This window comes from Adelges cooleyi, unplaced genomic scaffold, assembly GCF_023614345.1.
Source record: "Adelges cooleyi isolate 19-005CV unplaced genomic scaffold, UGA_ACOO_1.1 ACOO_flye_CR_arks_rails_tigmint_CR_PRNA_21, whole genome shotgun sequence".
Lineage (NCBI taxonomy): Eukaryota > Metazoa > Arthropoda > Insecta > Hemiptera > Adelgidae > Adelges > Adelges cooleyi.
In genome coordinates, this window is record NW_026095871.1 from 9657706 (window position 1) to 9677056 (window position 19351).

Here is a 19351-nt window from a genome sequence, read left to right on the forward strand (position 1 = left end):
CAAAATATATGTTGTAGTTTATTTTACAGTTTTTTATTTTTTATAATTTTGTTGAATATAAAACGTATATATTTTGTCGGTCTAATATCGTCTAGCTATACACTCTGGTCGAGTTGAATAAATTCAAATTTGCTGAATTTCATATGTAATTTTGCATCGTTTGCTAACAATAATATTATTGTGCGGTAGTGTATTTAATTATTTGTCTTCAAGTTTCGACGTTGCCGGCACCTATCATATTATATGTTAGAATATTTGATTACAAAAACATAAAAAATAAAGTAAAATACTCGAAACCACTGGCCGACGATGTCGGGAAAGCTCTTGCTACGATTTCACAGACTTGAAATTCAACGTCTGACATATATTTCCTGTCTTGTTGCGGAATAATTAAAACAATCATAATACATGATTGTTGTTCTTATGCATTTAGCCAAGGTCGCGGAAGAAGATCTTCATGCAACCTAAAAGTCATTTAAGTGACACGATAAACATCTCCCGTCCGTCTCCAAACCTTGTCCTAATAATCTTTCCGTGGGCTTTCCTCTTATTTGATATCGTGACCCATTAAAACGATCGTCAAACCGTTTGCCCAAACACCGCGAGGGTTAAGTTTATGTATATAATATGCGTAACCATGTGGCCATTAAGTATTCTCAAAATATTATAAAATATGTTTAACCACATAATAAAAACAAAAAACGTAGGTAACGTTTTGACTTTATATTTATACTACGTCACAATTTAATGACAATTGTACAATAACGCGCTAAAGTAAAAAATGTACTTGTATAATATAATTCGTGAGATGTTATATTGTATATTGTGAGAACTTTTTTTGTATTACTTAATTAAATGAAATGACGAAACTAAATTATTTATCCAGCTCTCGAGTGTTTTCTTTTTATTTGAAAACGCGGCATTAAGTTTACTGCGTCGGATAAAAAACAACGATTTTTATTTTGAAAGAAAATTAGTTGTAGTTCAGGAAGACATTAGGTCAATTTTAGATAAATGTCTCGTCTGGGAACGTTAATAAAAACAAATTGGCAAACTAGTTAAAAAGATCTTATAGAAACCTGTATCAAACAATGTATGCAACTTACGCTATTAAACTATTACTTAAGAACTACGCTTTTAAATCTCGACAGTATTATTTTGCTAATCTAGTTATTTTAATGTTTCTAATTAAACTCGTTTAATATACAGATATCTTTATTAAGTATAGGTCTAATTAAAGATTATTATAATTTAATAAATACATTTTAATTTGTGTGAATCCAGTATTATAAGTTGACGTTACTTATAGTGACTAAAAACTAAATTAGTATCATCTGTAAAATTCATATTTTTATATTTTAAATAATTTTGATGTTTAAGTTATCATTTTTTGAGAATTTCAATAATATAAGAATCAAGTTTCAATTACCCATAGAATTTATCGAATAAGTTCCAGCGATAAAAGTTATTTTAAAAAAGTCCTTAAAAGTGTTTTTTTTTTATAAAAGTTTTCAACAAATAATAAATGTAATATTTTACAGATAACATTTCTATGGTCACTTTTATATGAAAAAAGGTTTTACTCAATACTGCGGGACGATTTACTTGAGTATTAAAATACAAACATAGGTTATTTATAGTAAATGTTTATACTTTTTTAATAAAACTATCTTAAAAAGTTTGTACTTCGTATAAAATATTTATAAAAATATTAGTCGATCTTTCTAAGTCTATTGCTCTATCTTTGGCGCCATTTGATGATTAAGGTAATGATTTTATTTTTTTTTTTACCGTGGCGTTGGTACGACGTACAAAATAAAAGCTAATTAGATTTATTATTTTACTATTATTCTGGCATAGCCCATTTTAGCGGTGTGTCAAACCCAACCGGTTAAACAATAGTAATTGCATCGTAAAAATATATTAGATATTTTTTAACGTTTATATGTACATTTTTTTTTTTTTACTCACTGCTCTTATTTGCGTGCCCTCGTTGACATTGGTCTCGAAGTCCCACTGGGCCTGCACGTTCAGATTGCACTGCTGCGAGCCGGCCACGTCGAGCTGCTGGAGCAGTTGCCTGAGCTGACCGTTGGACAGGGTCATAGGTCCCTGTTGGAACTGCGTGGGCGGCGAATCCGACCTACCCGAGAACCTGCCGCCGCCGGCCGAAGTGTCGAAGCTCTGGCCCGGCGCCGACTCCGTGGGGAACACCCGCCCCGACCTGGTCGTCTGCGGCTGGAACCCTTGTCGCCTCTGTTGCTGTAGCTGCGTCTGCTGCCGTTGTTGCTGTTGCAGGAACCCGTCCAGCGCGGACCGGCCGTCGCCCTGGGACCGCTGCTGTTGCTCCTGGAGCACCGAGTACCTGTTGAACGAGTCCTGTACCTGCCTGTTGCGCGGGTCGTCGGTACCGGCCAGGAAGTAGTCGTTGGGGTCCAAGTACTTGTTGTCGACCCTATCCGACTGGCCGGCCGTCAGCGCGGCTACCGCCAGCAATGCCGCCGAAACGACATTAATCGCTATAGCGAAATTCATAGTTTTTTTTTTTAAAAAAAAAACTTTTAATCGTTTAGAAATACCACGGGGTAAAAAAATTCAGTTAAAAAATAAAATCACATTCGAAAAAAAAAAAACAATAATTATTACAGTAACCGTTGCGTCGCTTTTACACACACACGTTAGTATTTAACTGTACACTGCACACACCTAACCGTGAACGCCACACTGTGCGGTGACCGTCGGACTGCGGGCAGACTAATCGCGCACGTTGCATATAATATGCCGCAACGGCCTAATGAGTTTGGACGGTATCGGCGTTGTGCTGATAACAACGCTTTGGAGACTTAAACGCCGCCGCAGGGCTTCCTCCTATATTTTGTTAACGATATTGCCATGCCAAGTATACAATACAGAAACGGCGTGGCCGGGTGGGGATCGGCGACGATGCGCACCGCGGAAAGTTTGCCTTGAACCGATCGGTCCTCCTCACGTGCCGGTATACGGTGGACACGGTATTATTTTTTTTTTCTACCGTTTTCTATTATATTTTGGCGAGCCGTTCGGACAAAAAACAAAAAAAAAATTCTACTTACCCGAGATAGCTTGTAGAATATATATTTTTTTCGAAAAAACAAATTTTCGCCCAATTAGCCTGTCAATCATCGATCGAGCCGTCGAATTTCCTGGTATATTATTTAAATTAGTATTATTGTTGAATTTTTTTTTATTTTAACGTCGAGTACTTGCCGATTCCGCCGACCTATTGTTGTCATTACAATATGGCGAGACCGCTTTATAATAATAATAGCAAAATATAGCACAATAGCGCATCGTTTTAATAATATCATTATGCACTCGATTGTTATTGATAACGATATTCAGATTATATAATATTATATATATTATGGTAAGTTTTTTTATTTGTCTTCACTACCCAAGTTCATACCGATTAACCACGGACAACTCAACGACCACGACCAATGCCGACTTCGACACAAAGGGATCTTATTATTCCCTTCACACATTATACATAACTTGACATACCTATACAATAATAAATTCATTATTTAATTCGATATTTTTTTGTCAAAAAAAAACCTACATTTGTTTAAATCTCAATAAGAAAACCCTAAAAAAATATCATAATACTTGATGGTTATAATTTTCATATCCCAAGATTAGAATATTTGTCCAATTTTAGTATATATTTGTAATATGATGTAAATAATTATTATTTATTGCAGCTTATCTAATTTTCAAAAACTCTTTTTGCCTACGCCTTATATGTAACCAATAAATGTAGATATGTATAATTCGGTACTGAAATGATTTATGATGTATATCTGTACCTACTTGTCCCGGTTGATCAAAATAAATAATTTATAAATGTTAGTGTTTTTAAAGTAGTTTAACAGGTATTCCAAAATGAATAATAGTATTGATTTATTTATTTATTCGCTGTACATACCAACGTGCTTTGACTAAATTAATACCTATCGCGAAAATACCATTACTCCATAATGAGTAAAATTATGTAATAAATAAAATATTTATAATTTTTCTCTTAAATTGCACGTGAGTGTGGTCATTACAAAAACGTCAGTTTTAATATAATGTAAGCGAAGTAATTTTTTTTTTTCTTATAAAAAACCATATTTTACGTTTATTTATTAATTTAGCGTGTCGTTGTAATAACAAATTAAACATTGAATAATAATAATGCACCATAAACCGCGTTTACGACACAAATAAACTCTACCTAAAACGCCTCGTGGCTTCATAGACTTCCTCGTGTGTGTTTTTATGATTAAAGATAATATTCCATTACATTTAGTACAAGTCCAAGAAGGCCACTATACACACTGTCTCAACCGCAGATCTTGATATACTTTACTGTCCAAACATAATATGTTTAACCCCTTCAAGTCCATTAAAACTCCGTCCGAAGATAACACGTTTCCCTTTCATGTTTTCACTCTTCTTTACGGTTTCCCTGACAGGACCCGTGGACAAATACCCTAAACCGGTTGGACCTTGGCCATCATATCGTCTGGCTCAAAAATGCACTCTTAAGAGGTCGTAAAAATAACACAAGGGATACTTAAATACACACCCGGGGTATTATCAAGAGGCCACGCCGACCCTAGAGGGGTGGAATGGTTGGAAATCAAAAGCGATTACGGTTTTGTTTATTTTTTTATCTTAAGGTCGTGTCACTCGTGCACGTGTAAATACAACCTGTTCGGTCATCACAACAAACGTACGCACTATGAGTGTTTTTAGCGGTGGCTGGAACTATTCCAAATAATGATTATTAACTACTATAAATGACAAATAATATATTTTTTTATCGGTTTGTTAATGATATTATTGTGAGTGTGGCAGTTGGTCGGGCGGTATAGGCTCCAAAACGCGATGAGATGCCGTTCAGAAGCACTCTTTGCAGTTGATTTACGTCACAAGGCTATGTTTAGTTGAATGGTTGTGTGTGTGTACAAAACGATGCAAGTTGTGGCAACATAATAATAATAATAAAAAAGTATTAAAAATCGCAATGCTAAAAACAAAAATATAATAATAATATGTAAGAAAAAAATACACGACGGAATCATGTGTGTGTGTGTGTTTGTGTGTCGTTCTGGGGCGGTGGAGAAGGTCGCATAACACACATAAGCACAAGACGTGCATTTTTAGTCTGTATGTGTATTTCTGTGGGAATATTCCTGACTATTGTTCCCGGCCCTGAGGACGTGGCTGTTTGTGTGCGAAGGTCTGTAAATGGAAATCTGTCGGCTGTCTTGTGGTGACGCCATATAGTGCGCCGGTGGTTATCGTCGAGTTTGTCAGTCGAATCTTCAATTCGTTTCCACAGACAGATAGATAATATTATTGTGCGTTATAGTAAATATGGAAACCCGATGGGAACGCGTTTCCGGCCAACGCGGAAACGGTGAAAGTCGCGGAGCCTTCTCTATACGATATAGCAGTTGTGTTATTGGGGCCGTGCTCTACCGCCACCGTATAGGCTTTGGGAAAAAAAGTTTTGGTGAAAAGGAAAATATTATAAACGCGGGGTTTCCGTGAGACAATAATCACTTTGACGATAGCGAGAAATTTCTCTGTAGAAAAAACGGCACTATACCTACTAACTCGACTGTTGGACACAGAGTACATTAAAAGTAAAAATTAAAAACAAAGTAAATTCGTTTTTCTTTTTAATATTTGATTCCACTAAATACAGAATTGAAATAGGGTGAAGTGATATAACTGCAACTTAATGGGACAATTCCACTGGATTGTTCAAAATAATAATCTAAGTGATGAGAACGAAAAGGGTACAAGTGAAATTGTTTTCAAAAACAAGTTTTGGATCATACATTTATTTTATCAAAGAGACCTTTTTGTACCTGCGTATGCTTTTTAATTTTCATTAATTCTTAAAAGAAATAACGCAGAAAATACTAATGAACGTCACCCGTAAGAACACATACAAAGCAAACAAAATTTGTCGTTTTGCTTTGGTGTAGAATTTTGTATAAGTTACTTTTATACTCTTTAGTTCATATTACTAAAAATGCTAAATTTTAATTAAATTAGTTAAAGCATCTGATGTTAAAGGGTTGTAATGTTATAAACATTAAAACCAAAATAGCTGTTTACATTCTAAGTTGTCAATTTTTTCACTCCGAATTTCAGATTCGCGATTATTCATAAAATACAAAACCAAGTATTCTATTTTGTAAAACTACACAGCTGTAATTTTAAGCAATTAGCTCTTAGTAAGACAGTGGAGTGGTAAGACGACGGATTTCGATTTGAATTTTAGTTATATAAAAACAATTACGACAACCCTAGTACTAATGTCGATGAAATCATTAGAATCGTAGTATTATCAGTAATAAAATAACGGTTAACAGAAGTTAAACATAGGTAAATTATCCATAAACTGTACATAACTATAGAATACCTATTCTTGTGCTGTAATTATAGCACTCGAATTTGTCACTAATTTTGTTATTGTTTATTAATATTAACATTGATTTTGTTGTTCCAGAAAACGGAAAAATGTAATCTGTTTGACAATAACAACAATTTATTAGATTTTACAAATTATGTTCCTAAGGTAATGTAGATAATATTTTATTAGAAATTCGCATCGCAAGTATTACATTTTGGAAAATTAAAGTCTGAAAAAGTTATGAGTTCCAAATATCTTAAGATAAGCGACGTGGATTTGAATTTAAGATTTTTTTTCTTTACACGGTAAAAACAGTATCATTGTAATTTGTGTCTTACACTGCCTAAGAAATTTCGCACGAATGCGGTTTTTTTATTTTTGTGGTTTTTATACACGAACAAACAATAACACTATTTGAAATGTTTTACTTATAAGTAAAGTGTATTCTATTTGATTACTTTTAATTGTTTTTGTAAAAAAAATCATTCTCCTCCATTTAATTTTCATAACAACAAAATAAACATACACTATAAAAAAAGCAAATTTGCTTACAAGTAGAATAGTCAACGTATGTCTTTTGTCCCCTCTTAAAGTATCCTCATAAGTTCTATACCTTTTCTCTAACTATGTTCGCCCTCATTATCTTCGCTATTTCTTTACTTCTACATCACTCCACTCCAATGTCTCTTATCCGTTTTATTATTTTATTTCTCTCTTTTATTTCGTAAGACTAAACCAAATATCTCTTCAGTCTTCCATCATAACATATTTCATACTTCAAAACAGTGAACTTTTACCTCAAGGTATTTCATTTTAGACCTAAATTACTTCGGGCGTTTCTTTCTAATTCCTTTGTTCCTGTTCCTTATTCCGCCAAGGTTTCTCGATCGAGTATATGTTTCTTTGTAAGGTCATTTGTTATAAAACAAAAATGGGACTACGATGGCCCACCGCAAATCCACAGAATTACAAATAAGATTTTTTGCGAATATAATTTTAGTTGGCCACACCGGTCCTTTATATTTTTTCTATATTTCTATAAAAAAAATATTTTGAATATTTTGAATGAATTTGAAAATTGATAGTAAGTCAAAAATAAAAACGACGGCCGCCATATTTACAATGACACATTTATTAAATGACGTACTTCCTCCGTTTGTTTGTGTAAAATAAGTGTTTTCGGTAAATTTTGCAGGCAAACCAGAGAGAAATGAACTTCAAACATATTTTATATAATCAAATAGGTAGTATGAGTATATATTTTTTTTTGTCTGGCGACCGCTCGGCCGTAACTCAAAAACGCACGCGGTTTTAACCGCCTTATTATGCGCGTCAGAACGTTATAATTAGTGTACAAAACAAGCAAGGGAAAAAAACCAGGACAATTATTAAGAAATGTATGCATATACACGGTATAGTTTTAACGCGTGACGCGCCCAATACGCCTGTAATTGGTATAATATCTATATAGATTATTTTATAGGTAAACGAAAATGATAATTTCCTGTGTACACGTACATACTATACTTATATTTGTGACAACTGTAGAAGTTTTTCGATAATTCTTAGTCCTCATACCTACGTGTACGCTTGCATATAAATCGTCTACGTTACAATATACACACAGTAATGACCTTTTTTTAGGTAATTCCCACAAGACAAAAACGGCACAGCAGCAAGCTAACTGCTGAAAATATATGTATATATGTATACATAAGTAATTATGCCCTATACGCTAGTGTGTACTATACACACAGTACACACAAGTATAGTATGATATAACAACGCTAATCAAAAGTTGAGGTCGTCTCCTCTTTTTTCCCAACAAGCGCGGCTTTAAAAAAAACACACACTCACACAGGCTTGTATCATAATTTATAATTTATTATATATATATATATAAGGTATATTGTTACACTATAGTATTGTGAAATCCGTTTTTTTCTTATTTAATTCGTTATTCTTTCGCCGTACAACGTTCGTTCTCCGTGTGTAAATTCGGGTGCCTATTACTATTATGTTGCTACAAAAAAGCCGTAAAAAAAAAATGAATACACAATAATAATAAAAATTGATCATCACGTACATATTATAATATATATATACATATATCACCTGTATATAAGCGAATTCGCTGGTTTTATATTGTTAGAATTTTCGCAAACATCCATAGTAATACATTTATTATACTGTTGTACTAATATAAGTTATAAAAAAAAATTCGCCTTCCATTTCCTACAAAACTAGTTTTCACGCTTCATCGAGTGCGTAAGTACGCGATACTGTACACACGGAAAACACATTGCATACAATATATACATAGGTACTAAATAAAAGTTATGATTAATAAAAAAATGCACCATGGTATCTAAAAATCAAGTATTTAAAATTAGGCATCAAGTTGGAATGATGTACGTACCTAATACCTACTAATGGTACCTATTAATTTTACAATGTGTTGTAAATTTTAACTTATATAACTTAACAACATAATTAAGTTAGTTTACTGCTTAAAAATATTTTTTTCTATATTTCATCTGATCTGAAGAATTAAGTATTTCACGTTTTTTAAACTGTCAATATCACCGGATCGATGCACGCATAACAATTATATTTAATTGCGATATTTTTTTTATATTTTAGCTATTCGATACGAAGCTATTATAGTTATCAATGATGATCATTTTATTCTACTGATCCAAATTACTCAATCAGCAACAACTCTATACATCACAAATATTATCTAATCAGTATTTTTGAAGAGGGTGGTAAAGGTTGTAAGAATTCACACTTTCGCCTTTAACACAATATGGGAAAATACCCCCATAAAAAGTGCACAATTTTACTTAAAAACCCTACCTAACCTAACCTAATCGGTACAACTTTAAATTTAGTATATAGTCATACAATGAGTACAATGACTAATAAGGTTACAACATGTAAAAAAGTGTGTATTTTTAATTGTGACTTAAGACATTTGGTTTGTGAATTTAACATGTTCCAATTTTTCTTCTTTCTTTTTTTGGTAAAAATTCAACATATTGTATTTTGAAATTTTAGCATCTTATATTACCCGTACGCATCTTGTATTATTAGAAAGTTTAACCAAAAAGATACGAGATACGACCGTTTCCTTTGGAGATAACAATAATCATTAATGTATATTCATACGCATTGCATTTATTTTGGACGTCAACATATCGTCCTGTCTGCGACATAATATCGTGTAAGTATCAGAGCTATAATTTACTCAAAAAATATTTATCGTTTTTTTGTAGACATTCAGTTTCTCTAAAAACCGTCAAGTACCGTCGTGGGTTTGAAGCGTGAAAATATAAGCACTTTTTTTTCTACACTTAAAACGGTCGTAATTATTTCATTATAATGTACCTGTTATGCGCGTCGGACTACGATTGTTTTATACTGTTATTGGAAAACGACAAACATTATTACCACAATACGGTCAAGGCGATAACGGCCACGGAGGGTTTTTGTTGTCAAGACGATTTTTTTCTACAAAAAGAAATACGTCCACAATGTGAAAAAAAATTATTCCATTATAAAATGTGCCAATTCCACCAGTTAATTTATGATTTTTTTCATACGTAAGCATATTTATTTAGATATTCTATACACAATAGAACGTAACTGCACAGTTTTAACAACAGTCGCAATTAGCTGGTATGTCTACTATTTAACATTACTAACACAGGAACTGCGTCTCCAATAGCTCTTAGGTCATTATCCTACCCCACGGTTAACTAGACACTTGTCTAGTGTGTTGTGATGTATTTTTTTATTAAATTTGGGTTATTTTTATTTCGATCTGAGTTATAATAACTAATATTCATGTCTACTCTGCCAGCTTTATTCAATGATGGCACCAGGTTTTCCTCTTTTTAAACAGTCTGTAATCACTAAATAGCCGTTTACTAACTTGAAGTCTGAACTACGACTTTCTAATTACCATTAATTTTAGTTGAATGGGACATACTAACGATGTAATTTTCAAATAATGTTATTTTGGAAAAAGAGCCATACTAATTGTTGATGTACTATATAATTGTTAATAGACTATGTCGAATTCAAAACCTTTAAGTTCCAATATTATACACTCTTTAACGTTAAAAACAAACAAACGAGGGAATCGTTTTAGTCAAATTATTATACAGGTACATGATACATGAAACGTTATTTGTATACATAAAACAAAAGATAAACATGTCAGAATTTTAACAACAAGTGGCCAAAAACAATAGACTTGCGTTATAATTTATAAATTAATACACTAAAAAAACATACAATACTTTTGAATATTATCAAATTAAAAACGAAGAAAATAACGATTAAAAATACTATTATAATCTCACATAGAATCTATTATTCGACCAATGCGGTCATTCGATAAGGTCAAGTTTAGTGAACTCGCTTAGATGCAATAACGATTGTTTTATTATTTTTTTAATCCGAGTGTCATACTGTAAATGTGTCATTACGACATGTATAATCTTGAAATGAGGGTTTGTGTGATATCAAAAAAAAAAAAAGGAGAGACACATTACCAAATAATAATACATACCTGTTACAATACAATAATTGTTTGTTTGTCCACATGCTCACAGAAACAATCAACTCTTTAGAAGCCGTTAAGGGATTAAGATGATATCTGTATTGTGTGAGTGTGTGTTAGGCGTAGGAATGCAGATTCATCGGTGCAATAGCAGCATTTCACCGTTATTAACGATGTTTGTTAATAGCATTAAGGATAGTAATAATGAAAAAATAACACATCTACCTATTGTTCGAAGTTGACGTACGCCGGGCATGTACAAAGATACGGCGAGGTTACAAAATGGGGCGACGCGAAAAGGGGTCATAGGCGATAAGCTGATAACACGTTATAAGATGTCCTTCGGCTACCCAAAAGTTGTTCGCTCGTCGATCACACCGTCATCGCGCCATTGATAGTAAAACAAAGTTATTATCACCAACAAAACCCTCGTATACAATACAAGAAAGTAGGCATCTTGATTGCTTTTGTTCTTGAAATTGCTCCAATTTCGTAGATATTTACCATTTTTAATACAGAGGGACCTAAAGAGTTTTTATTTAAGCTTGTAACATAACGAAAAAAACAGTGCTTTCGATGAACGATTTCCATTATATATCATTACTAACAAAACAGATCAATAACCCTTTGCCGCAACGAGGGAAGTCGGAACACGGAAGGATCAAGACCACAAGGAATAGGTTAAATAATTGTACTTGTATCTAACGCATACATGTTTTTTATGCTAATGATTACAAGTTGTCAAACCGATTAGGTATATCAATAAAATTAAAAAAAAATGATTGTTGTTAGTAGTTTACATAATATGACAGGCTATAATTAATGGTTAATACACATAATACAAATACAATGATTATTATCCAAAATAAATCATAAATTCACCGATTTATTACTTTTGTCTTTTAATTTATAGTTAAGCGTAAAAAATTCTTTAATTATTATAATAAATTTTAAAGTAAAACGGAAAACCATCAGTAGGCACATAATGCATGTCTAGACCAAAAAAAAAGTGTAATGAGTACTTAAACTCAATATTGGCCAGTCATACAACTCACAATCAGTAGATTTTAAACATAACCATTAGGATCTAGAGAAGTAAAAAACTAATAGTGTCTTTATAATGTACAACAACAATATACACAATTTTTTGTACACACTATTTTAAAAATTATTTTCTATACAATCATTACCGGATACAGTAGTAATAGATAATTAATTGTTTATAGTTGTACCAGTGTAAAATATTGAAAGGATACACAACAATTATTACACAATACAAACAATCGTTATATTATATTAACTATTGACCAATGGTTTGTTAACAAGTATGACTCATAAATAGTTTTTTTTTTTTAAATACATTCCGGAAATTGACAAGGAACTGAAAAGGCCACAACACAAATTAAAACTAAATAACATATTTGAAAAAAACTGTATGCATAACTTATTTCCTACTCCTTAGTTTAAGCTGAAGTTTTAATGGTTTTAAAGCTTAGAGTCTGCTGGACACGTACACCATACCCAAGTTCAAACCTGTCAAAATTACTGCCAGAAAATGAAAATTAAAAAAAAAAACAGACTTTTTTACTTTTTAACTTAATTTTCAAACAAGAGAGAACACAAAGAGATGGGATTATTTTACGTTTTATATTAAAAATAAAATTTCTATTTAAAAATCTAGAGGACAGCCCGATCGCCGGGTTGATGTCGTTATGTGATGATACTGTCAACAATTTTCGTTTTACTGTGTGTTTAAACTTATTACATCACTGTTAACTTTACTTTGAACATCGTGTTATTGACGTAGTTGAGTCTATTAATTTTTGTACTCATAAGTTTGTTCCTCACAAAGCAGTATTGATGGGGAAAACATATATTCATCCTATAGAAATCATTGTGATAGTCTGACAAAAAAATGGCAATCAATACAATAGAATCCTCATAACTGTATGTATATAATTATTCACTATATTTTTAAATCTAAATTTAAATTTTGCGAAAAATTGCTTATACTATACTTAGCCTATATTCTTAATAACTAAATCAAGAATCAGCCTCTTAACCCTCATAGAAAATATATTAAGCTTTCCTTAGAAAAAAATAGATACGCTAGAAAGTGACTTCGACGCAAGTAGTATTTTATTACAATTTTGCGATATTATAGAAATATAACTTACAAGGGTTTGGAAGTAGAAAAACTTAATATTTTTTACCTTCAAATAATTTAGTGAATTTCAAATGACTATTGGATCAATTTTTGTCAAATATTGCCTATCTTTTGCCCCTTAATAAATAGCCATATTCCTTTCTATTTATATAGAATGTCGTAAAAACTATGGAAATTTATTTTTGTTTTCGATGTCAGTTTTAACGCACCTATTGTCGAACGATTACAAAACAATACAAAAAATCGCTTGTGGGTTTCTCCAGGTATCTTCGCGGTTTCTGCGTGGACAATAAGCAATTATTACAACAACGCTAATACCACCTACGTACTTATTAAATGTCCATGTCGAGTTTAGGCAAAGGCATACATTTTTAATAATAGGTCATGGGCCAGCGCGGTTTAGTCCAGAGTTCCGAGTACCGTCTGTGTGAAGATAGTAAATAAACGTTAATAGTTTGAGTACACTGTTTATTATTCTTTTGTTTACACTTAACGCCCAAGAGAAGCCTATATTTTATTAGCAATGGATACAGTGTCAAATTAAAGCAGTCAAGTCCAATTATATCTACTGTTATGTACCGATCTTCCCGAAACTAATAAGGAAAATCCAGTAACATAATTACACCTTAATAGTTCAGTAGTTATAATTATTATATCACGATTAGACAACCGATTAATAATTTAACAAAGTAAATAAATGAACAGTCATATTCGTCTATTTTTTGTGGCGTCATCAATGTGTTGTGTTTATCAAGTTTGTGTTAACTTTTAAACAGACTAATTCGATTAATATTCACCGCGCTACATTGTTTCCCCTCGCGTCCTGATGGCCTTGGAAAAGTTCCACTTGAAGAAAACAAATGGTTAAGTGCGATAAGTAGGTACACTGAAAACTTATCGGACACTGTTATTTCTTTTCGAATAAAGTACAGCCGTATTTGCAGTAGTCGCGGTTTCCAAGATTTTTAATACATAATATTAAATATTATATTTATGTACACGGTAAGTCCGAATCCGCCATGGTCGACGCGCCTCCGGTGTAGCTAAAACGATAATACCCAACATTATATTATTATGGTCGCAAATTAGCCAGCATCTTTATGGTCGACGACTAGCGTTAAAGTCTTTGGCGTTAACGACGCGGATAATCCTTCAGAGGTGCGCAGTAGTGGCGACAATCGAGTATAAGGACAAACAAGACCCTACGGCACAAGTACGATTGTCGCGTCCCAAAACCAAAAGCAGTTACACCTCTTGCACACTATATGAATCACTGGCATGGCAAGAATACAATAATATGATGTTTTCCTCGAAGGCCGTATATGTCTGTCACATACTATCATAAAATTACACACATGACGACGAAACATCTTCAACTGCGCAACACAGCCGACATTGAAATAGATAAAATAATTGGACAATAATAATTATTATTTAATGCCAAGCATCCGCTCGACGACGCGATCGTCGTTGTTTCATATTTTTTAATCAAATCATATATTTTACTCATCGCACATGATACGAATATAATAATTAACGGTTTCCATGCGGTCGTGTGTAATAATATTGTAAAGTACACTTATTATGTTTAAGTAGATTACGAAAAATGTTCATAGAGTTCAGTAAAAGAACAAGAACAACTGTTATTTTAATGATGACAAAATATCCCATAGGTAAAATAAGTGAACGTATTGTCTTATATATTAATAGCTACTTTTTAGGTACATGGAGTTACGTTCAAACAGTCTATAATATTTTAATGTTAGTTTCCAGGTTAGGTTAGGTAGCGTTGACGTTGGCCGTATTCGCTGCTGGTTCCGCAGCCTAGGCCTTTGTATATTCCAGTCAAAAGTTCTTTGAGTACTTCGTGTATAAAGGGCATTTGTTTCATATGATTTTTGATAATATTAACTAACAAGGCAAATTAAAAACAAAAATAATTACAAGACAAAATAAATAAACAGTAAGGTTAAGATAAGTTGATAATGACAATAAAATAATGGCCGTCGTCATGACCGTTGATTTCTATGCAAAATTTTGTTGTATATTATTACAGTAGCCATATTATTATTATATTATATATAAGTAACGACAGTACTCAGTTACTGACGCGGGGGTTATTTTCTTCTTAGGCTAAATGAAGCATATTAACTTAGCAAATGTCTTAGATTCCTAATAGTGAATTTAAACTAGTAATATATGTTAACTATTTAGTGAACTTACCAAAAAATTAGAGAAGCCGACGCTTTTGTTTATGGGTAAGGCGAAGAAATATTTAGGTCGTATGTCAGACATCAATTTAGTATTTAGTAATTTTTGGTTGCAACTAGAGGTATACCGTAATTATAAAATTGTTCAAACCTTTGAGATACCCGGAAAATAAGTCGCAGTCTGTTGTGAGCGCTGAAGCTGATATTACCATTGCTACCGAAATTCATGTTTACGCTAAAGTGTAATCTTTTTTGTGGTTCAAGGTTTTTGAAATCCTTTATTTCTTTACTTGGTTAGTACAGTAAAGATTAAGCGATAGGAGGATATTTTCTAAATTTTCCTTTGAGTTCGGGAGGCGGGCGGAGGGGTTATAGGATTTTAAATATAATTTCTGAGCACATAATATACCTACACTAGATTACTAAAAAAGATTGAGAAGTCTTTCGATTATCTTATAATCATATGCAACCAACAATCAGTCGACAATCGGGACGGTGCGATATAGGTCAAGGGTGTATGCGATAGCTGATGATATTATATTATACTCCTTAAATGTCATATTATAAAAAGCCATCTGATGTACATGCGCGTTCGGCAAAGAGACAAGTACAATATTTTGTTAGTCTCTTCGCGACGAACGCAGTTACAGCGTTTTCCTAAACACATATTACTATAATGTCTAAGAATGTACACTATTTATGTATTATTATTGGACGTGATGACAGTATACATCTGGGTACCGTATTCTACTGTCACTCGCGATAAGTGTGCATGTTATGTTAAATATTGTGCACAGATATTATAGAAACTTGGAGGCTAGACCCCTGCCTGTGACCCGCTTCCAGCCCGTTCAGTTATGGTAACTCGCACACCACAAGTAAACATTTTAACGAGTCGACTAATGGTTTTTTCGATACGTTCAAAGATAAACCGCGTGCCTTCAACCGACATATTGTTTCTCGTTTCTTGTTTATAATTATATAAGTAGGTATATTATTAAAGTACCTAGTATATAATAATATATTATATATACTTGTATTCTGTTGACGACATTGCTGATTCGGCTTATGCGCAATTTAATCAGCTAAATAATAATAATAATAATAATAATAATAATATTGTTGTTATCATTCCGCTTAACACGCTTATAGTTTATTATTATTATTATGATACAATGTGATATATGCACGTTATGTCCTCAAAATCTGCGTGGAAATCTACAAAAGGAAGTTTTAACGATATTGTCCGTGAAAAATAAAATGAAATGCATTAAAAATAATTATAAAATATAATTTTTATGTATAATATATCCAAGGTCGGAGTGACTTAAAAAGGTCCAACATTTGTCAAGAGCAGTTGAATTTCCGATCTGCGTGTTACAGACCTTGGATGCAACTAAGTTTTCGGTTTTCATAAGCACACGTGATTTGAAGTTTAATAAGCACCCCACTTTTTGTTTATCAAAATTGAGATTGTAACTGGGCGAGTCATTTACTAGTCTAGCTCAAGCAATCTTCAGTACCATTTAAAATCTTTTTTATCAAAACATATATTGTCTTATGTTTAATTACTCATTACCAGTGGTTGACGATTGTTAACACCACTACTAGTCGCTGCCAGAAAGCGGTTCTCCTTTATTCGTTCCTTATGTTGTTCCTTTTTTGCCGTCCAACTGAGAAAAACAATATAAATTAGTTTGGTTATTGTTTGTATATACTTGATACTCATTTTTTTGGTAGCGCACGATGGTCGATGCCTGATTAGACAAAATAGTTACTAAATAAGCAGAGCTATGAAAAATTAGGTTCGTGAGATTTTGAGCTAAAGCTAGAAATGTAGAAGCAATAAACATGCAATTTTTTTAGGTTTTATTAGGAGAGGATAGCAGTACACGAGTAAATAAATCTAGTGAATGAATAATTAAAACACAGTAGGTATTTGTAGGTGTAAGTAATAATTAATTAATGCTTATGGCTATTCTCTCCAGCAGTATTTGACTTAACACTTAAGTATAGCATAGACTAAAGTTTTAGTGTTGTCAAATTAAACTTGAATTATAATGTAAGCTGGTGAGTAGAGTCATTAATAGTTTAACAAAAATTATATTTTGTTTATTTTTGTTACTTTTTTAATTCAAATTCAATGGAAGAAAAATACCTTGAAAACTTTCTTTCGGGTGATTTTATACAATACATGAATTATTTTTTACCTATGTCTTTTTCATTGTTTATTATTAATGAAGTTAAGCTGCAATTTAATTGTAATTAACTGTATTATAAGTGTATTTATTTAATGTAACTGTATTTTATTAGTATTATACTTGAGCCTTCATGGCCTTAATTCTAAATAAAATATACCTATCAATATCTTATGGAGGCCAAGGTGTACGCAATCAGACCTCAGTACTAAGTCTTTAAAGATCCAAATAATTTCCTATATTATTATTAAATCTAGTTTTCTCGAGATGATGTTAGGGAAAACGTCCCTCGGGTGCGTTTCGTTGTAATGATACGGTTCTCGTTCGTGTCTGCATTGCCTATTAAATCACTGGTTACAGTGGAAGAATCATTGTTCAGTCATTTATTGTACTTGCACTGCTCTCTAGGCCAAAACGATTATTCCTTGGGCGCTGTTATTATTATTAATACATGAGCGATTATAAGGATCTGTATAGCTGATGAATTGGTTTACACTGTAGATGTACTGTAAGCATATCAATAATAACACAATATATCTAATACTGTACACTAGTTCCGTGTTTTGTCATTGATTTAACGGTAGATGCCGACTGTAAAAACGTACGCCCAATTCCGTGATATCACTGCCAGGGTCCAAACGTCTTTGTGTACCTACTTAGATTTATGATTGCGATTTCAACCTTACCGGATGCATTTTCTGCATAATATGGACGTCATCAGTATATTATTTACTTACCTACTTTAACTGGTACCTAACGAATTGCCGTTTGCTCGTACCTACTCCCTTAAGTACGACTATAATGTTACTCATATCTGTTAATAACTAGTTTGAAACTCGTCTAGGGGTCTATTAAATGTATAGAGAGAGAGAGAGAGAGAGACGCACGCACATAGGGAGACAGAGAAATCATAAATACATTTACACAAAACTAAAAATGACCAATTATTTTTCGAGGGAAATTTTTATTTTTATTTCCTTAATATTTTTTTTTCAAAACTTATCGTTTTAGTGGTAGCATAGACATTTTTTATAATATTTCTACCACCATTAAACTATAATATGTCTGTTGAATATGTTAACAATGTATGTACCGGTTTTTGTAATTATTATAATTCGAACGACGATGAATTCAATATCAACCACGTTATATAGTAAAATAGTTACATAATGGTCGGATTGTAAATTAAATTAACCATTCAATTAGTAACAGACTTACTCACTGACTACGGTATAATATTAACATAATAATAAATTATAGTATATTAACAAGAATCGTCGTGTTGCCTGGGAAATGTATCGATTAGTCAATACGAGTATAATATGTAGGTGAATTACATCCGTACGGTGTTACACGAGTTGTACATTAATTGCTTTACTAACGGCGACAAGCGAATTTCCGTTTTCAATTCAGAATCCATTTCCTTTAATTACGAACAAATTGTGTCAGACCTAATAGCTGTGAACGGTTAAACCTAATAGTGTTGACTGCAGTTGTACCCGAATGTTATCGACTGAATTATTATAAAATATAATGATGGGATTTTATATAATATAGTATTCGCCCATCATTTCCAACTCCATCTGTAAATCAACCAAATCAAAATTTTATCTATACCCACATTTTGTTATTTATTTCTAATAGCCTTTATTACTAATAAAACGTACACAACATTATGTGATGTATTTTTGGCGTAGACGTTTGATAATAAATTATTTAAAAATATTATCAAGCGAAACGATTCAAACC

General features: G+C 32.5%; 1 protein-coding gene across 1 annotated transcript in view; it reads right to left on the reverse strand.

The window, feature by feature from the left end:
* LOC126834798 (angiotensin-converting enzyme-like) overlaps window positions 1-2805 on the reverse strand; it is a 39683-nt gene extending 36878 nt beyond the window's left edge. Inside the window, exon 1 of the mRNA XM_050566975.1 lies at window positions 1972-2805. Within this exon, the coding sequence (XP_050422932.1) occupies window positions 1972-2535 (564 nt within the window). The 5' untranslated portion in view covers window positions 2536-2805. The remainder of the gene's footprint in view (window positions 1-1971) is intronic.
* Between the last annotated feature and the right edge of the window lie 16546 nt (window positions 2806-19351).